The following is a 25,443-nucleotide window of genomic DNA, read 5'->3' on the forward strand; positions in this document are numbered from 1 at the left end:
CTTCGGGGAGGATGGGGGGCACTGACCAGGGGTGGCAGTCGATGAAAGGGAATTTTCTCTCAACAAGGAAAACATATTGCTATGCCAATCGCGTCAGTAAATTTTATTTTTTTAAAAGCGGAAAACCATACGTATGTATAAACCACACGTAAACGAAATACATATACGTGTGTGTATAACACACACACACACACACACACATATAGAGACAGAGAAAGAGAGAGAGAGAGAGAGAGTGTGTGTGTGTGTGTGTGTGTGTGCATGTGCGTGCACACACTAGGTACCTGGCAGGAGACCAATAACGGGTGAATAGTCACTATGAGGCCAAACTAAGTAAAAGCACGGTGCCTGCGGGTCACAGTTGGCCCCATGTCGGCATTCTTGCAAAGTCTAATATTTGCAGGCTGAAGAGCACCCCAATTCGCCTGATGGCCAGAGGGGGCTGGGAGGAGGCGGGGAATGAAAACAAACCCACTGTAACCACACCGAGAAACCCTGGGCCCTGGGTTCGCACATGGGCTGTGTGCTTTGCCCTGGTGCAGGGAGGCGTAGGGAGGTGCAGGGAGGTGCAGGGAGGCGTAGGGAGGTGCAGGGAGGCGTAGGGAGGTGCAGGGACAGCGGGCTTCTCCAGATGCAGCGGCCCCAGGACGCAGGGTGCGGGGCCTCCTGAGAGGGCTTGGGAGTAGAGGGGGATGGCTCGGCTGGAGGCCGCGTACGCTTCAAAGGCTCAGGGCAGTCAAGGCCAAGGCTTCCTTCTGTGCAAATCAGGCCCCACAGCCAGGGGTCTGCCCCGACTGGGAGGAGGCCTCCCCGCCCCCACCCCCGACTCCTAGGTCCAGACCAAGGGCGTTGGACCTTGCCAGGAACGCTGTGAGGCACAGATGTGACGTGCAAGCGAATTAATTTCCTTCTAAGACTTTTACGTTTTGGACGCTTCACGACGCCCCTTCGAGATGACTGCAGGCAGCCTGGGGTTCTTCCAAAATCTGAGCCGGGAAATCGATGTTCTGAAATGTATTTTATAAGTGAGCAGAGACAAAGAGAGGGGAGGCAGGAGAACAGCCTGATAAGCCTGGACACCAACGCCAGGCCCCGCGGTGAAACGTGGGAGTCGAAGCCGCGTGGAATCCTGAGGCCCGCGGCGGCCCTGCTGGCTATATTGTAACAAAACCACCCCCAGAGCTTGTGGAGTGTGGACACTGGCACCAAATGCTAGGCCACCGGTTCCCAAACTTCCTTGGTTCATGCACAGTGCCCCTTGGTGCCTCCGGTTAGGTTTCCGTGGTATCTGTAGGCCATAAAGAAATAGATGCCCAACAGTCTGGCTCTAACAAGTCCACAGCCCAACCTGACAAAGACGGCCGAACTGTAGCAGGTGGCAGCATCTCGGACAGCGGTCGCCGTAGTTTTCCCAAAGCTCAGTCCACAGTGCACGCGTGAGCTCGCTGCGGCACCCCAAGGTGCCTCGGCGCACACTCTGGGAACCAGGATACCCGGCTAACTGCTTTACTTTCATTATCTCATTCAATCTTCCCAATAACCCTGACACATACGTACTACGGTCCCCATTTGACAGATGCAGATACTGAGATTCAGGGTATTGAAATGATTTAGCCAAGTCTCTTAGCTGGCAATGGAGGAACCAGCGTTTACACACTGATCTAGATCTGTTGGACAACCAGGGCTGCCACGTTCAGTTGCACAGGTTGCGTACCACACAATTCTGCAGAGTGCCACTCCCGCAGACTACAATGCTGACGCTCGAAATCATGAAGCCTGCTGCTGGTGTTAGATTGGACACAAAGCCTCCAGGTGTAACAGCCCCTCCACTGAATAGCCTCTTGATTTCACTTCTATGATCGCCTTAAAGGGCCTCTGCCCACATCCTTTCCCTGGCAAATTGAGACAGGCAGGATATACTAAAGAACTCCAGAAGCTTCACCGAACCCTGGTAACCAAGCAGTAAAACGATCAGCTCCAGCGGTGTAGACTGCATAAAAACGGGCAGTGGGTATTTCAACCGCAGGTAGGCTTGGCTGGGAAAAATGTCTAGAGGTCTTATGTGGACCCAGCAGGTACTGCGGACTGAAAATTTGTGCCCGCGTAAGAGCCTACTTGATAGAACAGGTGTCTCGAAATAAATATGTGCAGATGTGTATGTGTGTACCGAGGGCAGAGGCAGGGGTGTGGGGAGGCTTAACTACTTTGGGGGGTAATTACAAAAATGGGGGGGTGTATTTAGACAACCTAATTTTCAAGATACACACATGCGTACGTCGTGTGTTAGAACAGGGCTTGGAGAGACTCGGCCCCCGGGGGTACGGGCGCACTGATCTCAAGGGACCCGGGCTGGAGCAGCCTGTATGGTCCCAGGGTGACGGTGGACCCCCGTGGACCCCCGTGGACCCCCGTACCATGTGGAACCTGTCTTACCGCATTCCAGCTTGCAATAGGCGCTCGATTGGCCCCCGGGGTGAACAATGAAACGCTTTGCTGTTCCCCGTTCCCAAAGCAATTGGTTGCCCGCTCACTGATGATTTCAAGGACGCTGCAGTGCCAACTTTTATTTTTTAAGTGATCACGACGGCTTTGCCGAACCACTGAGCGACACCGCGCTAAAGGCAGCATTTGGTGACTGGCTGAGTTTAGACGAGCCGGAGGTCGGATTACGCTGAACCGGCAAACAAAGCCTGTGGGTCGGTCCTCCCGTTCGGCCCGCACTTCCCGAGGCAAACGGGCGCCCTCGGCATTAGCACTGCTGACGTAAAAGTACCGAGACGCGTTATAGATCTGGACCCGAGGCTACATCCTTCGGATATTAAAACCCACGTTCTGAATTCAGTTGCCGCAAAACAACATCATCCATCACGCTACAATAATGTTGTTGACTTGAATGCTACTGATTTTAAATTTTGCTTGTATTTAATTTGAAAACGGGTGTTGGCCTTATAGTCCTAAGAGCACCACGGGCCTAAGTTGTCGGTTTATTCTGAGTTTGGCGTTTGCACGCGGCTAACTTAACAAAGGACAGAAACCTTCGCATCACCCGCACCCCTGTGGGGGAAGGGCCGCAGGAACTGTATTTTTCTTCAAGAGGGCTCTTCATCCGTTACTCGGGAAGTGGGACAGTGTCGAGAAACACCGTCACGGCCTGTCATTTCACGGACTGTTCCTTTAGGCGGAAAACCCTTTCGGAGACCATCTCGTAGCTGAGCCCCCCTCGCTCCAGGGTGGCCTTGGGGAGACGAAGGAACTTCCCTAAGAGCTCGAAGCGAGGAAGCAGGGACGGAGGTGAGAGCCCAGCCCCCTGGCTCTCAGGTGAGGGACTGGGTGTTCCCGAATCTCTGGACGCCACACGGCAGAGCCGCGCCTGGGCCACAGAGAAGCCAAGTGCTTTACCGATACCGCTGACCTCATCCTCACGGCCAACCACACACCGTCGGTGACCTCACCACCCTCCAGAGACAGGCACTGAGTCCTAGAGACTTCGTCACCAGACCAACAGCGTGTGAGACCTGGCCTCTGCCGTGAGGCTTTTTTTTTTTGTTTTTTTAATATTTTTAACGTTTATTTATTTTTGAGACAGAGAGAGACAGAGCATGAACGGGGGAGGGGCAGAGAGAGAGAGGGAGACACAGAATCGGAAGCAGGCTCCAGGCTCTGGGCCATCAGCCCAGAGCCCGACGCGGGGCTCGGACTCACGGACCGCGACATCGTGACCTGAGCTGAAGTTGGACGCTTAACCGACTGAGCCACCCAGGTGCCCCTGCCGTGAGGCTTTTAGTGATGTGAGCGTGTATCCCCTTCCCCCTAAACTGAGACAGTCCCTCTCTGTCCTGGAGTTCACGTCTGTTTCTGTAACCCAGCATGCACCTGGCACAGCCCCTGCCTCATTAGAGGCGCTCAGTAAATATTTGCTAAGCCGCCGAGGTATCTCTTAACTAAAAAGCAGTGCGTCGAGACCTCCCTTTTCCCTTTCTCTCGGGAAGAGTCACGTGAGCAGGCGGGGGCTGCTCCTGCTCAGGAGCTCCCCGAGATATCCCGGGGCTCCCGCCTTTCAGCACCCAGGATGCTGGAGACACAGAGGACAATTATCAGTTGCAACAATGAGCCCACGGCCCGCCGGCTCTCCGACAAGCCTAGACAAAGCGCAGGGACCTTGTAACTGAAAAGGCACTGAATGGGGAGAGAGGAGGTGTGAAAGCAGGACTAGAGCAGGCTGCCGGGAAGGAATCAGGGCGCACAATGCCACCCTCCCCCACCCCAGGGGCCGGCGCCTTCTCCCCAGGGTGCCCCGTTCCACCGTCTGGGCCTTTGTCACCTATTCCGGAATCAGAATCGGGCTGGGCGTGGAGGGAACAAATACGTCAGTGGCCACGGAAGACCAGATCCCCGGAATTGCGAAGGAAGAAAACGACAACAATGAAAAGAGAAGCCCTTCTCGACTCCCAGTCTATTACTATTTTTGTGAAAGAGGAAAAGTAAGTGAGCTTCCCCCCGGCCCCTGGTCTGGGACCGCTCGTCCGGCCAGTCTAGCCGATGGAAACGTAAAAGCTCCAGTGACAGGCGATCAATGCCATGCTCTTAGGTGAGATACCTGGGGCTGCGGACCTATCGCAGTCACTGTGCCCACGGGCCGGGGCAGACATCACTAATCAATTACAACGCCATTTCCCGTGGAGCCCAGCCAGCTTCCCAGTCTTCTAGTACAGGGCTCCAGGCAGCTATGGCCCATGGGGCTGTGTCAGCTTGCAAGGAGGAAGCTGCCTTCCCCGGGCTGCCTCGCCCGACCCCTTCGCTGATTCACTCAACAGAGGAGACTCTGGGAAGTCGCTCCACCGCCCCAAGGTGATCTCAAGGGTGCAAGGCAGAGCAGGGCCAGAAATCAGGTCTCCTGACTCGCTGGCCAGTGTTCTGCTCACTTGGAAAATCACACTGGCTCCTTTCCAAGCTGACAGCTGACTTCTGATGGCCACGGCACAAGGACAACACGAGAAAGAACTCGGGTAACCAGACTATCTCAGCCGAGCGAGTGCTGCTTCATCCTGGTCTGAGTAGCAGTAACTTTCACAGCCTCTGACCATCCCCTGGTGGACAGACTGGTAGGCAGAGAGCAGGGTAATTAAAAGAGGGGATGCAGAGGGTCTGAAACAGATTTTCTGCAGAGCGGGCGTCTCGAATGAAGACAGTATCACCCAGCGCACGTCCCCGTCAAGTGCCTTGGGGCTGTGCTCTTGGGGATCTTAAATGGGGAAGGGCATGCTCTGAGAAACGTGGCTTTGTGCCCAGCCTGCCAGACCCAGTGTCTGGAGGGATGGAGAATCGACAAGAGCCTAAGGAAGTTATGTGCTGGTATCTCAGCTCTCTGATAATGGGGTAGAAACCCAGAACTGCGGTTTTCTCACACTGCAAACAATGGACGCTTAATATTTTTTTGCGGTCTCTACAGCACCAGGTTCACGCACGAATCTGCTAAACAGAAGTAGATCCCTGGAGGTCAAATACACCTACTAGGCCAATCTCTTCATTTTCTTGGGTTCAATTAGCCTACATTTCAGTGATAAAGTATATACACCGTTCACACAGTGTATAAAAATGGGGCAATTTCTCTTCCTCATTCCCACGCCCCCTCACCTGGCTGCTGTGTGTCTGTTGAGTGTTGATTCCCTTCTGACCAAAGGATCAGACTACCTGCAGCAGACCCAAAGGCCAGAGGATTCTCCTTTCTCTGACCCCCAGGGACGCTCATGCTGACAACATTCGGGGTCGAAGTGTCTTGAAGGGAGTGGGCCTGGCCGCTTCATCAGAAATCCCTTTTATAGCATCCGTAACAGAGAGTTGCCTTAGTCTTCACTTGCTTGCCCCCGGGGATGGGCAACTCACTACGGCAGGGTGTGGCCTTGCTATAATCCTTTATGGATAAGGGTATTTGTTGTTTTAAAAAAACTTTTTTGGGGGGGCACCTGGGTGGCTCAGTCGGTTAAGCGTCCGACTTCAGCTCAGGTCATGATGTCACGGTCCATGAGTTCAAGCCCCGCGTCGGGCTCTGTGCTGACAGCTCGGAGCCTGGAGCCTGTTTCAGATCTGTGTCTCCCTCTTTCTCTGACCCTCCCCCGTTCATGCTCTGTCTCTCTCTGTCTCAAAAAAAAAAAAAAGTTAAGAAAAAAGAAATGAAAAAACCTTTTTTTTAATGTTTATTTTTGAGAGAGAGACAGCATGTGTGCACGTGTGGAGGTGGGAGGAGAGAGGAGGACAGAGGATCTGAAGCTGGCTGTGTGCTGACAGCAGAGAGCCCGACATGGTGCACAAACTCACACACGGTGAGATCATGACCTGAGCTGGAGTCGGACCCTCAACTGGCCAAGCCACCCAGGTGCCCCTGAGAAAACTTTTTATTTTGAGATCATTATAGACTTGTGCGCGGTTCTAAGAAATAATCAGGGAGATCCTATATACTCCCCTTCACCCAGTCTCCCCCAGTGGTAACATCTCCTAACAGTACAACAGCACAAGCAGAAAATCAACAGTAATACAGTCACGGACATTATTCAGATCCCTGCAGTATTTAGTTCTATGCAATCTGACCACTTGCAGGCTCGTGACCGGTCAAGATACAGAATGTTCATCGCAAGGGGACCCCCTGTCCCCTTGCACACACAGCCGCCCTCTCTCTCTCTCTCTCTCTCCGTCTACCTAATCCCCAATTAATGGTCCCATCTCTCTAATCTTGTTGTTTTAAGAATGTCGTATAAATGGAATCCCGCAGCATATATACCCTTTGGAGATGTGCTTTTCCCTCTCGGCATAATGCTCCAGAGATTTCTTTCACCCAGGCTGCTGGGGACACTGATAATTTACCCCTTTCTCTCTCTCCGTAGTATTCTGTGGTTCAGATGAACCACGGTTCATTTAACCATTTGCCTGCTGAAGGGCGGTCGGGTGGTTTCTGGGTTTTGGATATAATGAATGAAGTGCTGTGTGCATCTGTATGCGGGTTTCTTCCTCCCTCCCTCCTCTTTCCTCCCCTCCTTCTGTAGTAGCTTTATTGAGATACGATTCACATACCAGGCAATCCAACTATTCAATGGTTTCTAGCATATTCTCAGAGTTGTGAAATCACCACCATAACGGAGAAAATTTTCACTGGCTTAGAAAGAAGCCCCCGATCCTTGAGCTATCACTCTCCAACCCCTCTCCCTAACCCTAAGTGACCCACTCATCTACTTTCTTTCTCTCTCTATTTATCTCCTCTGCACATTTCACTTAGATGAAATTATGCCATGCGTCGTCTCTGGGGACCGGCTTCTTCTCTCGAGCACAAGGTTTTCAAGGTCCAGCCATGGTGTGGGCGGACGGTAACACCCCCCAGGCCGCATATGGGTTGTCCACTCATCAGTGGATGGGCACGTGTGCAGGGTTTTACGTGCGCCTCAGTTCCCATTTCTCTGGCGCACGCGCACAGAGGTGTCACTGCTGGGTCGCATGGGAAGTGCGTGTTTAGTTCGGAAAAAACTGCCCATACTCTCCCCGTGTGGCTGTACAATTTCATGTTCCCGCCAGCACTGCGGGAATGGTCCGGTTTCTCCGCAACCTCGTCTAGATGTTCTGATGGGTGTGTATATATATTTACTCGTTACTACTCTGAGCACAAGTCCGATCCCTGGGAACATCTGCTGGGGGTTATCAGCAGTCCCCTCCCGGGCACACCTGTGTAGGCTGGCGGGCCTATCTAACAGGATAGAGCCTCGCCCATGCCCCCTCCGAAAGCAAGCTGGCCCACGTCGGAAGCTGGGTTCAAGAGGTGGCCAGGCCACGGAGTGTGGGACACCTGGGACACCCGGGACTTGGGCCAGGTGACTCTGTCGAGCTCTGTTCCCCACAGCTGGCTAACACGAACCCTGGGGTCCACTGGGAACCCCAGAACTTCTTTCTAAATAAAAAGATGTTCGGGGCACCTGGGTGGCTCAGTCGGTTGAGCGTCCGACTTCAGCTCAGGTCACGATCTCACGGTTCGTGAGTTCGAGCCCCACATCCGGCTCTGTGCTGACAGCTCGGAGCCTGGAGCCTGCTTCTGATTCTGTGTCTCCCTCTCTCTCTGCCCCTCCCCCGCTCATGCTCTGTCTCTCTCTGTCTCAAAAATAAATAAATATTAAAAAAAAAAATTAAAAAAAAAAAAAAAGATGTTCGGCAAGGACTCCTACATCTGTCTTTGGGACACTCTCTTGGGGGAAGGATGGACTCCTTGGCATTTTTTAGTCCCCGCCTAGTAGCTGGCATCATCTTTCTGAATGCAGCGATCCTGAGGGCAGGAGCCGGCCCGGCTCCCGGAAAGCCCAGGCCAAGTATTTGCACACTGGCCCTAATGAGCATAGCAGACGCGGGGAATCTCACGGCGATGACGGCCGAAGACCGGCGTACCGAAAGAACTTAACACGCGTGCCAAATGGGTACAGGAAAGGGTTAAGAAGGCGCATCTCTGTCCCTGGAACTTGTAGTGGGAGAGGCTGCACAGAAAGGGAGGAACGGGGAGTGTGAATCCGACTCTGCGACTTGCTCGGGGTTTTATGGCCGGGCAGCCATCTGCCTCGTGCGCCTCAGCTTTGGCTCCCGGGGCTCGTCGGGGGAGGAACGAGCGAAATCGTGAGCACTGGAGCACTTCAGGCCCTGGCAGCGCCCTCTGTAAGGAGCTGTGCAAACGGCTGGGGGGGGGGGGGGGGTTGGGATCGTCACCAGTGCCTCCCTCCCACGGCACAGAAAGTGCCAGTAAGGAAATGTCGATGCAGCAACGTCGGTGCTGCGGCTTACATCCGCGGGGGAATCAGAGCTGTTCCCGAAGGGAGTGCTCACCGGAAGCCCCCAAGCCCGAACGTGTGCTTGCACGGGTCAACTGAGAAGCGTGACCCTGGCACCACCACCGTGGCCAGTGTTACGTGCGACCCATCACGGGCGAGCAAAGGGAGGCGCGGGGAGTGGGGCTGACGCCTCCTTCATGCTGCCCTGCCCCTCCCCCAGATGCGGCCCGTGATCCGCCAGTCGCTTAGGACCCTCGATGCCTCGAGGAGCTGTCCTCCACTCCTGTCTCCATCACCGTCCGCACTAAGCCACAGCGGGAGTTTGCACACGCACCCCCGCCTGCTTCCACTGTCGACGTCAGGTCCAAACCACGATCACCTCTGGCCCCTCACACCGGCTCTGACCCTCTTTTCTCAAGCTCTTTTTACAAGTGTAAGTCACCGACCACTCCCCCCCGGCTCTCGGGGCGGTGGAATATTCTTTATTTATTATTCAGACACAAAGGCCTGAAGTGCAAAGGGCCGGGAACAGTCAAGGCAATCGGGGAAGAACAAAGACACCAGATATCAAGCTCTTACTCACAAAGCCACAGTAATTAAGAGGGGGCGTATTGGCACACGGGATAGACAAATAGACCGGAGGAGCGGATGAGAGAGTCCAGAAGCAGACCCTCACGTGCACGGTCATCTGATTTATGGCAAAGTCAATACTGCACAGCAGAGGGGAAAGAATGGTTTTCACCATAAATGATGTTGGGCCAACCGACTTAGGGAACGTACCTCGATCTCTACCTCACGCCATATGCAAAAACCGATTCCTGCTGGACTCCGAACCTAAATGGGAAAGGTCAAAGCTTTTGGAAGAAAACAGGAGACTATCTTCACGAGCCTGGAGGAGGGAGGGTTTGCTAGTAGGACGTGAAAGGTTCTAACCATGAAGGTAGAAAATGGTGGACAACGTTAAAATTAAGAGCCCTCTGCTCATCAAAGGACACCATTAAGAAACCCACAGAACGGGAGAGTGAGGGGCTGGCAACCATACACCCACCCCAGGACTTGAAACCAAAATTCAAAAAGTTATGTAAGAAGTAATTAGAAACATAAAAAAAAAAAAAATGAGACAACCCGATTTTTAGAAAAATGGGCAGAAGACTTGAACAGGCATTCCACAAGAGTAGACCACATGCTCACAAGCACATGACAAAACATCCGACTTCCTTAGCTACCAAGGAAGTACAAATTAAAACCACGATACAATGATGCCATTATACACCCACCAGAATGGCCAAGAGAGAAAGACACTACCAAGTGTTGGCAAGGACCCGGGGCAACTGGATCGTTCAAACTGACAGTTTATGCAAACGGACAGTTTCTTTGGAAACCCGATAGAGAGATTTACTAGAGCTGAAACGTGCACATCCCGTGACCCAGCAATTCTACTCCCGCACGGACGCCCTACAGGAACATGTGCACGGGGTCACCAGAGCCATATGCGAGGATGCTCGCGGAAGCGTTCTTTATTGGAAACAGCCAAAAACCTGAACACTACCCAAGTGCTCATCAGGAAAATGGATAAGCGTATTTCAACATATTCACACAATGGAATACCATAGAACACTGAGGATGGACAAATCATGGTAACATTAAAACACAGAAGGATCTCACAATGAAAGATGTTGAGCAGACAGGACCGACGCCAAAAGTGTATACGTGATGGTGCCATTTACACAAAAAACCAAAAACAGGCAGCACAAATATATGTTTTTAGAAGTCAGGACAGTGGTGGGCAGCGAGTGGGTGGGGCGGTGACTGGAAGGGGGCACCGGGCACGCTCTTGTCCTGTTTCTTGAGCTGGCCGCTGGTCACACTTGAGTAACAAGTTGAACGACCATCCACAGCCCTCATCATGGCCCACAAGATCGTGCCCCGTCCACTCTTCTCATCTCAGCATCGTCCCTCTGCTCACCCTGCCCGTTCCCCTCCAGGGCCAAGCTCATTCCCACCGGGGGCACGGCCCCTGCCGCCCCTACGTCTACGTGCAGCTCACCCCTTCATAGCCACAGGTCCCCACGAGAAGGTCCCCTCCTCGGAGAAGGCTCTCCTGACCACCCTAAGACACCCTGTACTGGGAGAAACGTGCCCCCCAAATTCATGTCTGCCAGAGCTTGTGGATAGGATCTTATTGGAAATAGGGTCTTTGCAGATGTGATCAAGGTAAGGGGAGGTCATACTAGATCTGGGTGGGCCCTGAGTTTAATGGCTGGTGCTCCCAGCTCAGTTAAGAACGCAGGAATCAATGAATGAATGAATGCGTTCACACCACCCTTCGAAACCTCAGCAAAGGGGAAGGGAGGGATGAACGGGCAGACCACAGAGGACTTTTAGGGCAGTGAAAACAGTGTCTATGGCACTATAATGACAAATATACGTTATTACACGTTTGTTCAAATGCCCTGAACATATACCATCAAGAATGAACCCTAATGCAAACCACAGACTTGGGGTGATAATGACGTGTCAACGGAGGTTCAGAGAATATAAGAAATTTGCCACTCTGGTGGGGGGGTGTTGATGATGGGGGAGGCTATGTGGGTGGGGGCAGGAGGCCTACGCAAACTCTCTCCCTGCCTCTCAGTGGGGTTCTAAACCTGAAACTGCTCTAAAAAGTACTCTTAAACCACAAAGACCTTGGCAGACCAGGAGGAGCAGGGGTGCCCCAATGAGAAAACAGGTCAGAGCGAGGAGGTGGGCTGCAGAGGTGAACACAGCAGCTCTCTGGGGCCTCACGTCTCAAGCTCAACGGGGGCCAACGGGGGCCAACGGGGCTACAGCTCTACGTGTAAGGTCTCCGTGTTTTATCAAAAGCGGAAGAAGAAAATACCACGTCTGGGTAATTAAAACTAGAAGAGAATGCCCCAAACCTCTAGGGCGTGCCCCATCTCCGCGCAAGCCCTGTGGTTAGCTTAGTCTAGGGATCAGCAAACTTACCCCATAAAGGGCCGGATGGTCAGTATTTTACAGGCTCGCGGGTCGTTTGGTCTGAGACGCAGCTACTCAGTTCTGCTGCTGCGGGGTATGAAAGCGGCCAGACAGTGTGAGAAGGAAGGAGTGTGGCCGGATCTGGATGAGGGACGTGGTGGCCTTCATCTAGGGGCTCCCTGGAGGGCTGTGTGTGTGTGTGTGTGGGGGGGGGATGACCTACGTGGGGAGAGACAGCCTCCTTACCCCCTCCCTTTCCGAAGGGAGGTTTTCTCTCTCCCCCACGCCCTTTCTCCGACCCCAAGGCTGCCTTAACAGAGCTCCTCCCCCGTGGAGCCTGGTGAACAGGAAGAGGCCCCATCCGTCCAGAACCTCCGAGAAGAGCAGACTACAGGGATCCTGGCTCCCCGCTTTCGGAAAAGTACCGCTGACAACCAGGAGCCCATCAGCCAGTGATCCCTCGTCCGGGTGAGGGAGGAGGTCAGGGGAACTTGGCAGGCGCACTGTTCCGCAGCCCTCCCTCCACGGTCACGGTCACTGCGAGAGGAAATGAGGAGGAGAGGGGCCAGGGACGACGGACCCCGTCCACAAAGCGGGCACAACAGGTGCAGCGCGGACAGGAGACGCAAGCTGTGTAATTAAGGCCTCCAGACACCTGTTGGGAGCTCACCCATTCACACCCCTAGTGGTTCACACCTCTGAGTACAAAATCACCGAAAAGCGAAAAGCGGGGGGAAGAAAAAGAGGCTCAGACGAAAAGCTCTCTTCACCTGTAGCCCGTAGCCGCTGCCCCAGCTCACCTGAGGCAGCACTTCCGCCAGCAGCTCCCACCCAACATCCCTGGCCCTTGGGGACAGTTTCAAGGGGGTAGGAGGGGCTCCAAAGTGAGGGAGACCAGGCGGTGCCACTGCAGAGCTGTGTGGCCCTGGGCAAACTCCCTAACCTCTCTGTGCCTCACACACCCTTTCCCTCAGCATTCCAACGAGAAAGGCTTGGCGCAGTTGGACCTGTGCGCTTAGCAAACGCTCACCTATGTGCTTAGCAAACATTTATTGAGCACCGTCTATGTACCAGGGACCCGTAGACACAGCAGTGTCCAAGATTACAGTCTGGGGTGGGGGAAAGGGACACTGAACACCCACACGGGGCCACACGGGTCACGTGCTCCCAAAGCCAGCCGCGTTTGTGGGACCTCCTTCCCAGAGGATCACTGCCTTCCAGAACCCACGCTCAAACCAAGGCCGCCCATTGGGTACAGGAGAAACGGGCGAGCCAGGATCCTGCTAGAAACAGCCCCTGCTCCTCTCTGGGCCCCAGGAAATGGGTCCAAGAGCTGCAGCACACCGGGCCACAGTGAAGATGCACCGATGATGCGGGCGCCTGAGATGTGGCCGGCCCGGTGCCCCACGCCTCCTGGGTGCTGAGAGCATCACCACCTCGTTCTCCAGGGTGGTGCTAACTCGGGGCCATCGCTTGAAACTCGGGTGGGAACACGACCCGTCCGTCAAGTCCCATGGCTCCGCACATGCGCTTATGCGTAAGGCTGGGGGGCCCTGAGCACCTGCTTCAATTGGGGTTCAGACTTAGGCCCTATCTGTGGGGCTGTTCTCGGAACCACCCTCTGTCCCAGGGACCTTCAAATCCAGGCTTTGCCCACACACATACACGTGCACACACACCTACCTCCGCCAGAGCAAACCCAGACGGGAAGGGAAGCCAGTCTACCCCCTTCCTCTTCCGGAACGGATGCTAGTTTAAGGCTGTGCACACCACAGGGTGAGCCGGGGGCCGCGTTCACCCCCGCTCTGGCTGTGGGGTGAGGAGCCTGGTCCCTGCGTGCCAGCACATGCTTGCACGGTCCAGAGGATCCCCATTTGTCTTCCGTGTGTCCCTTACGGAGTAGAGAGGCCAGTGTCCGTCCCCCAGTACTGACTCTCTCTGGCCCAGGGCCAGCTGGAGGGGGAGAGGATCACCAGGCAGGAAGGCAGACTCAGGGAAAGGAGGCGACCCAGGAAGAAAACGCCACAGGGGTCCGTCAAGGGTGTGCGGGGCCATCGAAGACACCAGCTCTGTCGAGAGTCAGACCGGCCCTGGGTTCAAAGCCTGGCGCCCCCAGTTTCGTGCTATTTGACAACCAGCGCTAATGTTGATTAACCACCTACTCCGTCCCAGGCCCTGTATTACGCTCTCCACAAGCAGATGCTCATTTAACCCTTCCAACAGCCCACGAGGCGGTCACGTGGTGCGGGAGCTGCTGGGTGCCGGTGGGGCCGGCAGATGGCCCAGTGGCGGGATCTGGAGTCGGGGAGCCCATTTCCTCCCTGGGAAACGGAGGCAACACCACTCCGCGGGGCTGTTGTGGGAAACGGACCTGTGATAACGCAGAGCCTGGCACAGAGGTCGGGCTCGGAAACTATACTTCATAGTAACAAACACGTTCTTGCTGTAGCGTCGTCATAAATTACCCCAAATGCTACCAGCAGGGCTGCTGTCACCTGGTGCCAGGGTAAGCGGAGGCCCAAAAAGGTGGCAGGGAGGACACTGCTGTGTCCACTCTGACTTTTCTGAAGGGCCAGCCGCGAACCGTCCCAGATGATGATCCCATAGGGATACGGATCCGCAGTATCACTGTCCAACTGCCACTGTCGCTTTGCTCCCTGGTCCTCCCCAGTGAACTCCTCGGGGGGAGGGGCCCATCTCCCTGAAACAGCTGCCGGCCCGACACCTAGGCCCGTGGCTGGTGCGAACGACACATTCGCGGGACAATGGTGCCACCGACATGATCTAGGGGGCAGTGTCCTTCTGGACCCGGGAGGAGGACGACAGGCTGCAGAGAGCAGCGGTTCCGAGCCACGGCTCTGGGTCAGCCTGCTGAAATCCCGGTCCTGGCTCAGCTGCAGGTTCTGAGCAGGACGCTTCATCTGCCCAGGTCTCCAGCATCCTTCCGGGTGCAAAACAGGTAACAGCCTCCCTCCTCCACACGGCGGCTACGCAGCTTAAAGGAGACACTGCACGGGGCAGACGCGCAGCTGGGGCCCAACACACGGCGAGGGCCCCATCGGAGCGAGCTGGGATTCTTGATCGCACCTGGCAGGACAAGCCTGCAAAACCCGCCTGCAAAATGGACCAGACTGGTTCCCCTAAAGCCCGAAAGCCTCCCCTGGCTCTGACCTTTGCCGGCCGCTGGCTTTGTCTGAAATCGGGTCTGTGGTTTCCAGGACGAGCGGAGTCCCCCCTGAGAAGGCTCACAGCGCCCCCTGCCGCCCGCCACCGGGAACGGCCTCAACCCCCCCAGCCCCAGAGCACAACAAAGCAAGGTGAGCCCTCCGCGGTGGCTTTCCGTTTCCAAGGGCTGGCGAAAGCTACCATCGGAACAATGGCAGGGGGAAGAGACACCGCGCATAATTACGTTCCGTGGACGCTAATTCCCTGTCTCCACAAAATAAATATAAAACGAGAGATCAAACAAAGCGCTCTTCCCTCTCCGAGCGGATCTTTTGTTTCCCTGGGTAAGTGTCACCCCAAACAGGCTGCGGCACCAAGTGGAACTGTCATTTCGGCGGGATGCTATTTCCTGATCAACACGTGCTGTCTGCGGCAATGCTGTTTTGATCTGGCAGGTCTTAAATTGGACTCTCTTTCACAAGCAGGAGCCCGTTAAAACGAGCCGGCGTGCGAGGCTGAGGATGCGTACTCCTCTCCCTGGGTGCAGGGAAATGGAAAACGTCCCCCCCAGGTCGTGACCCCACCTCACCAGGCTGTTACTGCCACGCAGGGGACCTGGGATCACAGCTAAGACCCCACTCCTCCGAAAACGGCGTCCGCACCAGAGCCAGCCAAACCACGTCTGTTAACGAACAGCACATTCAGCGTACAATTTAGAACGGAGGTGAGGAGGAGGGCGGAGGTGAGAAGGAGTTTTGAAGCAAATCCCGTAAATGGTTCCCTGCTCTTTAAATCGGGTGAGAGGGCGAAGAGGTAGAATCCCACAAAGGTACTTCTGTGTAGTCCCCCAAATATGGGATTTATATTTTGCATCCACAGTTGACTTCAGTAAGGTGATCTAACCAGTAAGATGCCGACTGATAATTGAAACAGGGACACAGCTCTCCGGGTCCTGCAGGTCCGGGAGCCCCCGGCGGTCTGGTCCACCTGCCGTCACACTCCGAGGGCGAGACTGTCTCTCCCTGGGCCACCCAGCACCCCACACCCGGGGAGGGTCTTGGCTTTAAACGTCTTCCTGTTATGCCCGTTCGTAAAGATGTTGGATCCAGGGCTTGCTTCTAGGTGGTACCTAACTAATCTGCAAGGCCGAATGGTGTAACGCGTTAGCACAGGGGTTGTTGCAAAGTGGTGGCCCTTGGGCTCCATCTGGCCACAGCCAGACTTTGTCCTGCACTGTTTGTATTTTAGAAAGTAAGTTAGTTGCCAGCTTACTCCCCCTAAAAATCTGGAATGCCGGTTTTTCTTTCAAAACATAGGGAAACTGGTCTGATTCAATCTGCCTTCCTGCACAGCATCACCACTGGCCTTCCTGCTGTCAGTACCTCGCCCGCCGCCTGTCCTTCTGGGTCCCAGTGCCTAGCGTTTCTGACCCTATGCTGGCATCTGTTGCCGGACCGCACTATTTATTCACGGGATTCATCCGTATTTCAAAACAGTCTCTCTCCGTAGACAGCAATGTAGACAGTGGTGCCCAACTCTGGCTGGACAGTAGAATCCCCAGTGGAGCTTTGATCAAAACACCAATGTCTGGGCCCCACCCCCGACCAACAGAATCCAACTCCACGGGGGCGGGGCCTGAGCAAAGGTATGTTTATGAAAGTCACCGGGTGACTTGAAAACACCACCGGGGGTGGAGAGCCGCTGGCTAAACCCAGAGGAATGACTTGGCCGGAAGAGTTTCAGACAGATGCTGAGCCTCGGCCACCAGGGCCCCTGCCCCATCCTGCTGCGGGTGGGGACAGAGAACACCAGCCGCCCTCTTTTTCTGTCTCACCTCTGGGGGAGGAGGCCTGGCTGTTTCGAGTTTTCTCTGCATAGTGCTCACGGCGCATGAGTTCAAGAGAGATAAATCAAAGGCGGCCAAAAGATGACCTTTGAAAGACCACTGGACCGGCCTACGGTGGAGCCATCAAGGACCCGAAGGCCACCTGCCAAGGCTCCAGCAGGCTCCCCCCACCACATGCCAACCGGTGGACAGAAGGAGCGCTGCTCACCTGAAGAGCTCTCGGATCTCCCGGCTGTCGGCCTGGAAGGGGATGTTGCGCACCAGGATCTTTGAGGTCGTCTGCTTTCTGGGCACTTGTTTCTTCCGAGCGGACGTCAGAGCTGGCCTAGACGATTAGGGGAGAAGGTTCGAGTTATCTGGGGTGTGGGCAGCCGCTGGCCTACGCTAACCCCCTCACCCTCCCTCCAAGAGCTGATGTTCTTGGCAGGTGAGAGATTCAAGGAGTTGGGGTGGATGAGGCAGAGATGAAAAGGGGGAAGGCGGTCTCCCCTGGGTGATTTGGAGCATAGCCATCTTCCTCTCAAGATGGCTGTGGACACCCGGTCAGCACACCCGCCCTTGGGTCTCTCCTGCCCGTCGTCTGAGAGACGCGGGGGCTATCAGGGACTGGCGAGAGGAACCCTGAGAAGGGTGAGGCCAGCTCCTCACCCCATCCGGTCTCTACTGTCCCCTTCTAGATGTGGAAAGACCCCGGATGGCCCAAAGGTCTTATGTGAGACTTTCCAGTACACGCCCCAAGAGCCTCGCCCACAGGCCTGGAGCAGTTGTTAGTCCTGAAGACGGGCCAGGGGTGGGAGCGGAAGCTCATCCCGGGGTGCAAGGCCATCTCTAATGCCCTCCCACCTCACCTGGGCCCCTGCTCGCCCTGGGCAACCTGCCACTGCATCAAAGCGACGCGGGGTCGTGAGTGGGGAGTGAACGATCAGGGTGTGGAAGCCAAGTGGGTTGCATAGGAGCTGAGTGATCTTGGGCAGGTAATTTGGCTTCTCCGGGCCTCAGCCTCCTCAAGTGCAGAATGGGCCTAAAAAGAGTGCCAGCCTCGTCATACCATCTGAGGGCCTGTCAGACACTGCGTGGTGCCCCCCGTGTGCCAAACATTCAATAAATGGCAGCTGTTGTCCTAAAGACGACCGTGTTGCCTCACTTCTCTCAGATCTGCTTCACGTCACCTCCTCGAAGGCCCACCCTAAGTATCCCCATTAAAGCAGCAACACCCCCCTCCCCCACCCCCAGTTTTGCTTTCTTTTCTGGCACTCACTACCACCTGACCGCATATTACATATCGTTCATGTTTCCCTTTACTGTGCTGTCCAATATGGTAGCCTCAAACCACATACGGCCGGTTAAGTCTACGTTAAAGCAACAAAATTCAAAACTCAACTCCCCAGTTGCTGGGATAGCCAGCCTCCAAGATGGTCCCCAGAGATCCCTGCCTCTTGGTATTCACGCCCTCGGGCAGTCCCCTCCCGTGCTCCATCAGGCAGGTCTGCGTGACCAGTAGAAGACCGAAGCAATGGTGACTTCTGAGACCAGGTCATAAAAGACACTGCCGCTTCCTTCCTGCTGTCCTTTGGGTCACTCGCTCCGTGGAAAATGGGCTGTGGTGCTGTAAAGACCCTCATGCAATCCCAGGGAGAGGCCAGCGTGGTGAGGAACTGAGGTCTCCTGCCAACAGCCATGTGTGGGCGCCATTTTGGAAGCGGATCCTTTAGCCCCAGAGGAGCCTTCAGATGAGACTGCAGCCCTGACCAACAAAACCTCCTGAGAGACCTGGAGACAGAAGTACCCAGCTAAACTGTTCCCAAGTTCCTGACTTCGGAAACGGTGAAATAGTAAGTGTTTGCTGTTTTAAGCTGTTTGGGATACTCTGTTACACCGCAACAGATGACTAACACAACTGTACTCCCCACCTTTACGTGTTCAAATGCCACATGAGCAAGTGGCTGCCATATTGGACAGCACAGATGTGGAACATGATCGAAGAATCCCACTATTGTAGAAGGTTCTATCAATTATGCTGCCCTAGACCGTGAACACCACCAGGAAACCCCATTCCTGGCACCTGGGCAGAGTATCTGGTACGCAGCGGGCTTTCCGTAATTTGTTTGTTGAATAAAAGGATGACTAAATCAACACTGGCGAGCGACTGAAAGCTCGTGAGGTGACTTTAGCTTGACTCCTTGGAGACGGGGAACGGAAAAGACAGATCGCCACTGTTGGCTGAGTACTCATGTGCAAAGCACGTTCTAGAGGCTTCATGCACGACCTCTAGTTAGCACATACTAGTTCATAGGCAAAGTCAGCCACCCAAGGTCACGCAGCTCTTGGACTAGAACCCGAGGCTGTGGGGCTCAATGCCTGGTGCTCACTGTTCCATCCCAGCTCAGGAGCCCTTCCCGTACCGGGCCTTCTCCCCGAGGATGCTCCCACGGCACAGACCGGGTGGGCGAACAATACCAGAGGTGGCCGAGGGCTGGATTCCCAAGTAGCATTGAAAACAGAGAGAAGGAAGAAAAAGCAGCAGCTGGAGGCCAGGCAGCAACAGCCAATCTGCTCAACGACCACAACAAATGCCCAACTTGCTGAAAACTACCAAAGGGAGATCTTAAACCAGCCCTAGGTCTGTTAGAGGCGGTTACTTCATCGCCCGGGGCTGGTAGACGATCATGACAATGACAATAAAAACAACACTCGTGCTGGGCACGTCACGTGCTGGGCACTGTTCGGGGCATCTCAGGCGTATCGGCTCATTTACACATGCAAGCGGGTAGAAGCGTAGGCACAAAACTAAATCTTACGGGGCGCCTGGGTGGCTCAGTTGGTTAAGTGTCCGACTTCGGCTCAGGTTATGATCTCACGGTGCGTGGGTTCGAGCCCCACCTTGGGCTCTGTGCTGTCAGCCTGTCGGCGCAGAGCCTGCTTCAGAGCCTCCGTCCCCCCTTTTCTCTGCCCTTCTCCCACTTGTGCTCTGCCCCCCAAAAATATTAAAAAAAAACACCAAAACTAAAACACTACTTCAGGAAACTGGTCACCGGGCAGCTTGGTCAGTCTCCAACTCTTAACACTGACTGAATCTCTTTCAAATTAACTGGAGGCTGTCTCTGGGCTCCGGTGTCCAGCTCCAGGAAAGAAAGCCCCATAAAGCTGGACATCAAGGTTTTATCGCTTCTCTGGCTCGTCCAGAGCACCAGCAACTGGCAATTCTTTGTTGGTTTATTTGTAACACCGAGATGAGCAGAATGTGCTGGTTCCTCCCGCTCCTGCTCTTCGTATTACGACAAATGTGCATTAAATATTTATTCAAAGGACGGGAGTGGTCCCAGTTCGTCGCAGAAACGGGCCTCGGAGCTGGCAAATGGGACGTCACCTTAATCAGGAAGACGATACCCCAGCCCCAGAGCAGAAAGGACCCCCCTGGAGGAGAGCAGAGAGGGGGCAATGAAGACTCACTCACTTGGTGGCTCGTTCTGAGATCCTCACCTCCAGCTTGTGGCCGTCCACGATGTGACCCTAAGAGACAAGACCACACAGCTTGTCACCCTGTCTCCCCAGCAACACTCGCCCACACCGCTGCTCTCCAACAGGGCGGGCGTCAGCGGAGAGGAAAGGAAACTTCAGAGGGGGGACTATCCCCAGGCAGCGGGGCCAGCTGGAATCAAGGACAGAGAAGAGTTTCTCCTGGAGGTGGCTCAGGCCGAGCCCAGACAGCAGCTGGTGGTCACACAGACCCAGCCTTCCAATGCCCTCTTGAGCCATGCGCGGGCCTTGGCCTTTACGCACCGAATTTTCCATCGTTTGTAAGCATTTTTAGGCAAAGCAAGCCCCTTTGGTCCGGCTTGCAGCAAGAGTCCAGGCTAGACTGTGTGCTTAAAAAAAAAAAAAAAATTCTAAACCGCAGAGGAGGTGTAGTGAAAGCGAGGCTCTCACGTGGGTCCCTTAAGGCAAAACTGGCATATTAGCAAAATTACCCTCGAAAATCCCTTAAGTCTCCCATAAAATATAGCACGGGTAGTTCTGTGTAAACGATTCTTTGTGGCAACGTGCACACATGTACGCACACAGGGAGGTATGGAACGCAACACGTGCAAGGTGGGAGTTTGACAGAATCTTGCATTACGTGGCAGAGAATGGACCACTGGACGTGCAGAGCCAATGCCAGGTAAATGCCTACGCGGCACCCGATGACAAAGTTGGACTGCCAGTGTCTCTTTGAAAAACAACACACAAATCAAACGCCAGAGAGGCGCCCCACGAGGCGTAACTGGCTGAAGCTAAGAAGTGGCCGCCCTCTCGACAGGGCACGGGTGTCCAGCTTTTGCTCTGGGTGATGCTGCCCCCTCACTCCCTCACGCTGCCCACTGGCCCCCAAGGGTGTCTGGATATGTAGCCCTGGTAGACAGCAGAGCTTTCCAAGAGAGCAGAGGCCCCGGAGGCGTTACCTCCCCATCATCCTACCCAAATCCAACTCGGCCCTTCGTGAAGCCGCCCTGAGCCAAGGGCAAGGTCATCAAAATCCTACAAAAACCATCAGATGTACTAAGCGCCCGGTTACATTTCCTATACCCCCCAGGGCCATTCTCCTGTGTAAGAAGCTCTGCTGGGACAGGGCGGGGGCCCCGTATGGGCGCCCTTCCCACCCTGAGAACAGCCCAGCCGTGCCTGGCCCAGGGGCACCTGCCAGAGAGAGAAAGAGAGCCGGGTAAGGTGAGCAGGCTCCCATGCACGTGGCCCAAATCAGCTCTCCTTTACCTTCACGCCACCTGGCCTCAGGCCAGTCCCTCTTTGTCCGGTGCGCACAGACATAGGACATCCGGAATATGGCTTAAAAGGGTCCCTGGGCCCCCTGAAGCTCTTCCAGGGACTTGGGCCTAGAAGCCTGACTTACAGGCAGGGTCAGGAGCGCTCGGCCTGCAGAACGAGGGGTCAGCAAAGACGGCAGGGAGCGAGTGGGTCCGCAGAAAGAAGGGAGGGCACTGCTCCCTGCCCGCAAAGCCACCAAAGGGCCTGGGATGTGCGGCATCGGGGAAGAGTGTGGAGGACGCAGTCTCGGGCAGAGGCCCGCCTCACGGGGGAGGAGCCCATCCCAGGCCGGGCCGCTCCCTGCAGTCCCAGCTCAGCTCCCCTCCTGCTCCAGGCGCCCTGATCTGATCCTGCACTTCGGGCCCAGCAGGAGGTCCCGTTCTGTGTGGAGTCCCTGTCCTAACACCTCGGAGTCTAGTCCCCTTGTCCTCATCTTCCCTGCCTCCGCCCCGACCCAGGCCAACACCCTTTCCTGCCCGGACGACTCCGTGGTTTCTCACCTGCCCCACTGTCATCCACTCTCTGCACAGCAGCGGGGGAGACCGTCCAGAAGCATAAACCAGTCCCTTCCCCAAAGTGCTCCAAGCCTTCCGACAGAATCTCACTGCCTTTACACCGGACTCCACGGTCCTTAAAAGGCTGACAAGATCTGGGCCCACACACCGTCCACTCCACACCTCCTCCAGCCACAATGGCCTCTTTCTGCCTCTCAAACATACTAAGCTCATTCCTACCTCAGAGTCCCTGCCTCAGACCCTTTGCACATGCTGTGTATTCCTCCTAGACTGCTTCCCCTCTAGATCTTTGTGTAGCTGACTCCTTCTTGTCAATTAGCGACCAGCTCCATGGTCACCTCCTCAGAGAGGCCTCCCTCACACAATGTAAAGTAACCCTCTCTGCCCATCACGACGCCTGCTTTATTTCCGTCCAAGCACTTCTCGTGACCTGGTCTTGCGTATTTATTCAGAGATCCGCTCCGCCAGCCGCCTCCAGATCTGGCACAGAGCTGTGGATTCGTGAATGCACTATCATGACTACAGAGCGCTGAAGAAGATTCTTAATTTTTCTTGGGCCACAGTGCCCTGGAGAACTGGAGGAAGCAAGGGACCCAAGAAAATGTGGACTTACCCACATTCCCGCTAACTTCAGGAGTGTTGACAGGCCGGACCCCCACCCTCCACCCTCCCTGCCCCGGCCCTCCCCCCCGCACCCCCCCTTCCCCCCCCCCCCCCCCCCCACCTACCAAGCACCTCCATGGATCTCAGCTGAAATCCCCACCCTTACCTGGAGCTGCTTGAGAGCCTTCTGGGCCTGCTCTGGCTTCCTATATTCCACGAACCCAAATCCCATGGAGAGCAGCTCTCCTAAAGGAGAGTCAGAAAGAGAGGTGAGGTAGGGGGAGCAGAAAGGCGAAGAATGAGCGCGAACCCAAGGGCAGGGGCTCCGGCGGACCCCTAGACGTCCCCTCTTTGCTCCCTTCCTCATACCCCATTTCGTTCCCCAAAAGATTTTCGCTCCTGGTGTCCCGTTTATTACCAGTCATCTTGAAGAACCAGCCAACAAAGTTATATAGCCGTAACCTGAGGCCCAGCTGACTATTAATTAAGAGATGATTGGCATGATAATTAACTTCCTAATAGAATTCCGCCTTTGGGAGGGAGCAGGAACGAACAGGGATGACCATCGCTGTGACAAGCTGCGCAGTCCCTACCTAGGCAGTCCCCTGCTTCCACAGACAATGCACGCGACGGATATACGCATGAAAGTCAAAGGCACCAGAGGCTTAAGTCTTTACGGGTGTTTCTGACCATCCAACGACAGCTGGTCCTGGGCTTCAGATACCAAGTTCGGACAGGGAGAGCAGCTGAATTCTTTGAACCTATCTGGCCCCCCACTTCTAGGTAGTGGGGCGCAAGCATTCAGAGAGCGAGGCAGAGCTCAAAAGCATCGGGGACGTTTGCTTCCTGACTTTAGATGCGTGCGCATTTCGTACCTATGTATCATGTGGACGGCGGGGGGAGAGATTTTACAGGGCGTGTGTCTAATTACATCCTGCCCTATGTCACAGAATGGGACACGTGCCTCCTCCCCTGCATGTCATGCAGGTATATTCATTTTTTCACAGTGGAGCTCAGAGGACTGGCTCGAATTTGACGGGTCCAAATGAGGATCGAGATTCGTCCCCTTCGACCCACACAACAGTCCCTTCTTCGCATCTACCGTGTGGTTTGTGAGACCCGAGCCCCTCCCGGGGCACTGCTTGCCCGTGTTTCCATTCACAGCCACGTGCTATCAAATGGGGCCCCCGTGCAGCAGGAAACCCCGTGCGTTGTCCAAACACGGCTCTGTGGGCCACAGAAGGGAGTCTCTGCCCCAGCGGGCTGTTGGCTGCCAGCCAGGGCCACCCTGTGACAACCTCAGACACCGGAAAGCTCTCCCTGGGAGACTCCAGGCCGAGGGCGGTCTGTGGGGTCTGTGCACATGGGATATTTTGGAGGGCGCGGAGGAGCGTGTGAAAGGCAACTACTAACAGTCAAGTCCGTCACCCGATCCCTGACGCTGAGCGGACCCACTCTCTGCCCGGCTCCTACCCTGGGAGCCTGACCTCCACAGGCTGCACCACCTGGGCTCCCTGACCTTCTGGCTTCCTGTGGGGTGTAGCCAATGGGAAGCCCCGATCTGAGACTGGCAGGTGGAGAAGAAAAAGTTGGGGGTCCGGCTTCCTCCCACGCGCCCCCCAACCTCCCCGCCTCGGCGTGGTTCTGGCCGTGCTGGCGGCTTCCGTGACGGGTGACGCCACTCCCTCCCCACGGCCCTCGGGGCTCACGGGGTTCTTCCGCTTGATGCTCCCCTCTGCCTCAACATCCCCCGTGGGTCCCTTCTGCTCAGCCCTCACCATCGCATCTGGCCCCGTCCTTACAAATGTCTCCTCGACAACCTGCTGAGGGTGCTTTCCACGGCCTCCTGCGGCCCCCTCCCTGGCACACAGGCGGTCGAGTTCCCGCACACGGTGATGGATGGATGAGCCCCGTCGAGCAGGGTCTCCAACACGGGCTCTTAAGTGCGGGTCGTGAGAGGTGCCCGCAACACGGACGGATCAGGTAACTATTTCCAACATACGCTCCACAGTGCTCCTGAGGGGCGAACGTGGAGGCGGGCTCCACCATGGCTGACCGCGGAGAGCGGCACGGCGACACCGTGACCCACGGGCACAGCGGGGGGCAGCTCTCCTGGCCCCGCTCCCGGCCTGGAAGTCAGGGGTCGCCTCCTTTCCCGAAGCCGGGGCAAACCGAGCCTTCGAATCACTCACTTGGTGCTTAGCTGCCTTTCTTACGTCCCAGACTAGCCCCGCGGCCCCTGGGGAAGGGGTTGTTACGGTCTGAACTGGGTCCCCCCCTCAATTCCTGTGTCGAAAGCCTTAAGCCCCGGCATCTCAGAATGCGACCTTATTTGGAGAAAGGCTCTTTTACGGAGACGATCAGGTGAAAAATGGGGGCGTGAGGGCACCCAGCATGACTGGTACCCTTTCAAAAGGGGAGGCATCTGGACACAGGACAGGCTTGGGCAAAGGGAGCCCCCGTGAGCATGAAGACCACCGCCTACAAGCCGTGGGGGAAGGCCGCAGCAGGCTCTTCCCTCACGAGGAACCACTCTGCCGAAACCTCGACTTTGGACTTCCGGCCTCCAGAACCGCGGGACGGCAAACTCACGTCACTGCAGCCCCCTCGTTCGTGGTGCTCCGTGATGGCAGGTGAACACAAGCACCTCCAGAACGTCTGTGCCACGTGTCTGCTTCAAACCTTCCTGCCACGGCTTGCCCCCGCTTCCGGGGAAAAGCCCAGACGCCTCTGCAGGGCCCAA

General features: G+C 55.5%; 1 protein-coding gene across 1 annotated transcript in view; it reads right to left on the reverse strand.

The window, feature by feature from the left end:
• Positions 1 to 25,443, reverse strand: part of RBM19 (RNA binding motif protein 19) — a 128,319-nt gene that overhangs the window by 62,366 nt on the left and 40,510 nt on the right. Inside the window, 3 exon segments of the mRNA XM_042961769.1 lie at positions 16,991 to 17,107; positions 20,237 to 20,292; positions 22,867 to 22,946. Coding sequence (XP_042817703.1) covers positions 16,991 to 17,107; positions 20,237 to 20,292; positions 22,867 to 22,946 — 253 coding nt within the window.

The sequence above is a fragment of the Panthera tigris genome, chromosome D3 (assembly GCF_018350195.1).
Source record: "Panthera tigris isolate Pti1 chromosome D3, P.tigris_Pti1_mat1.1, whole genome shotgun sequence".
NCBI classification, from domain to species: domain Eukaryota; kingdom Metazoa; phylum Chordata; class Mammalia; order Carnivora; family Felidae; genus Panthera; species Panthera tigris.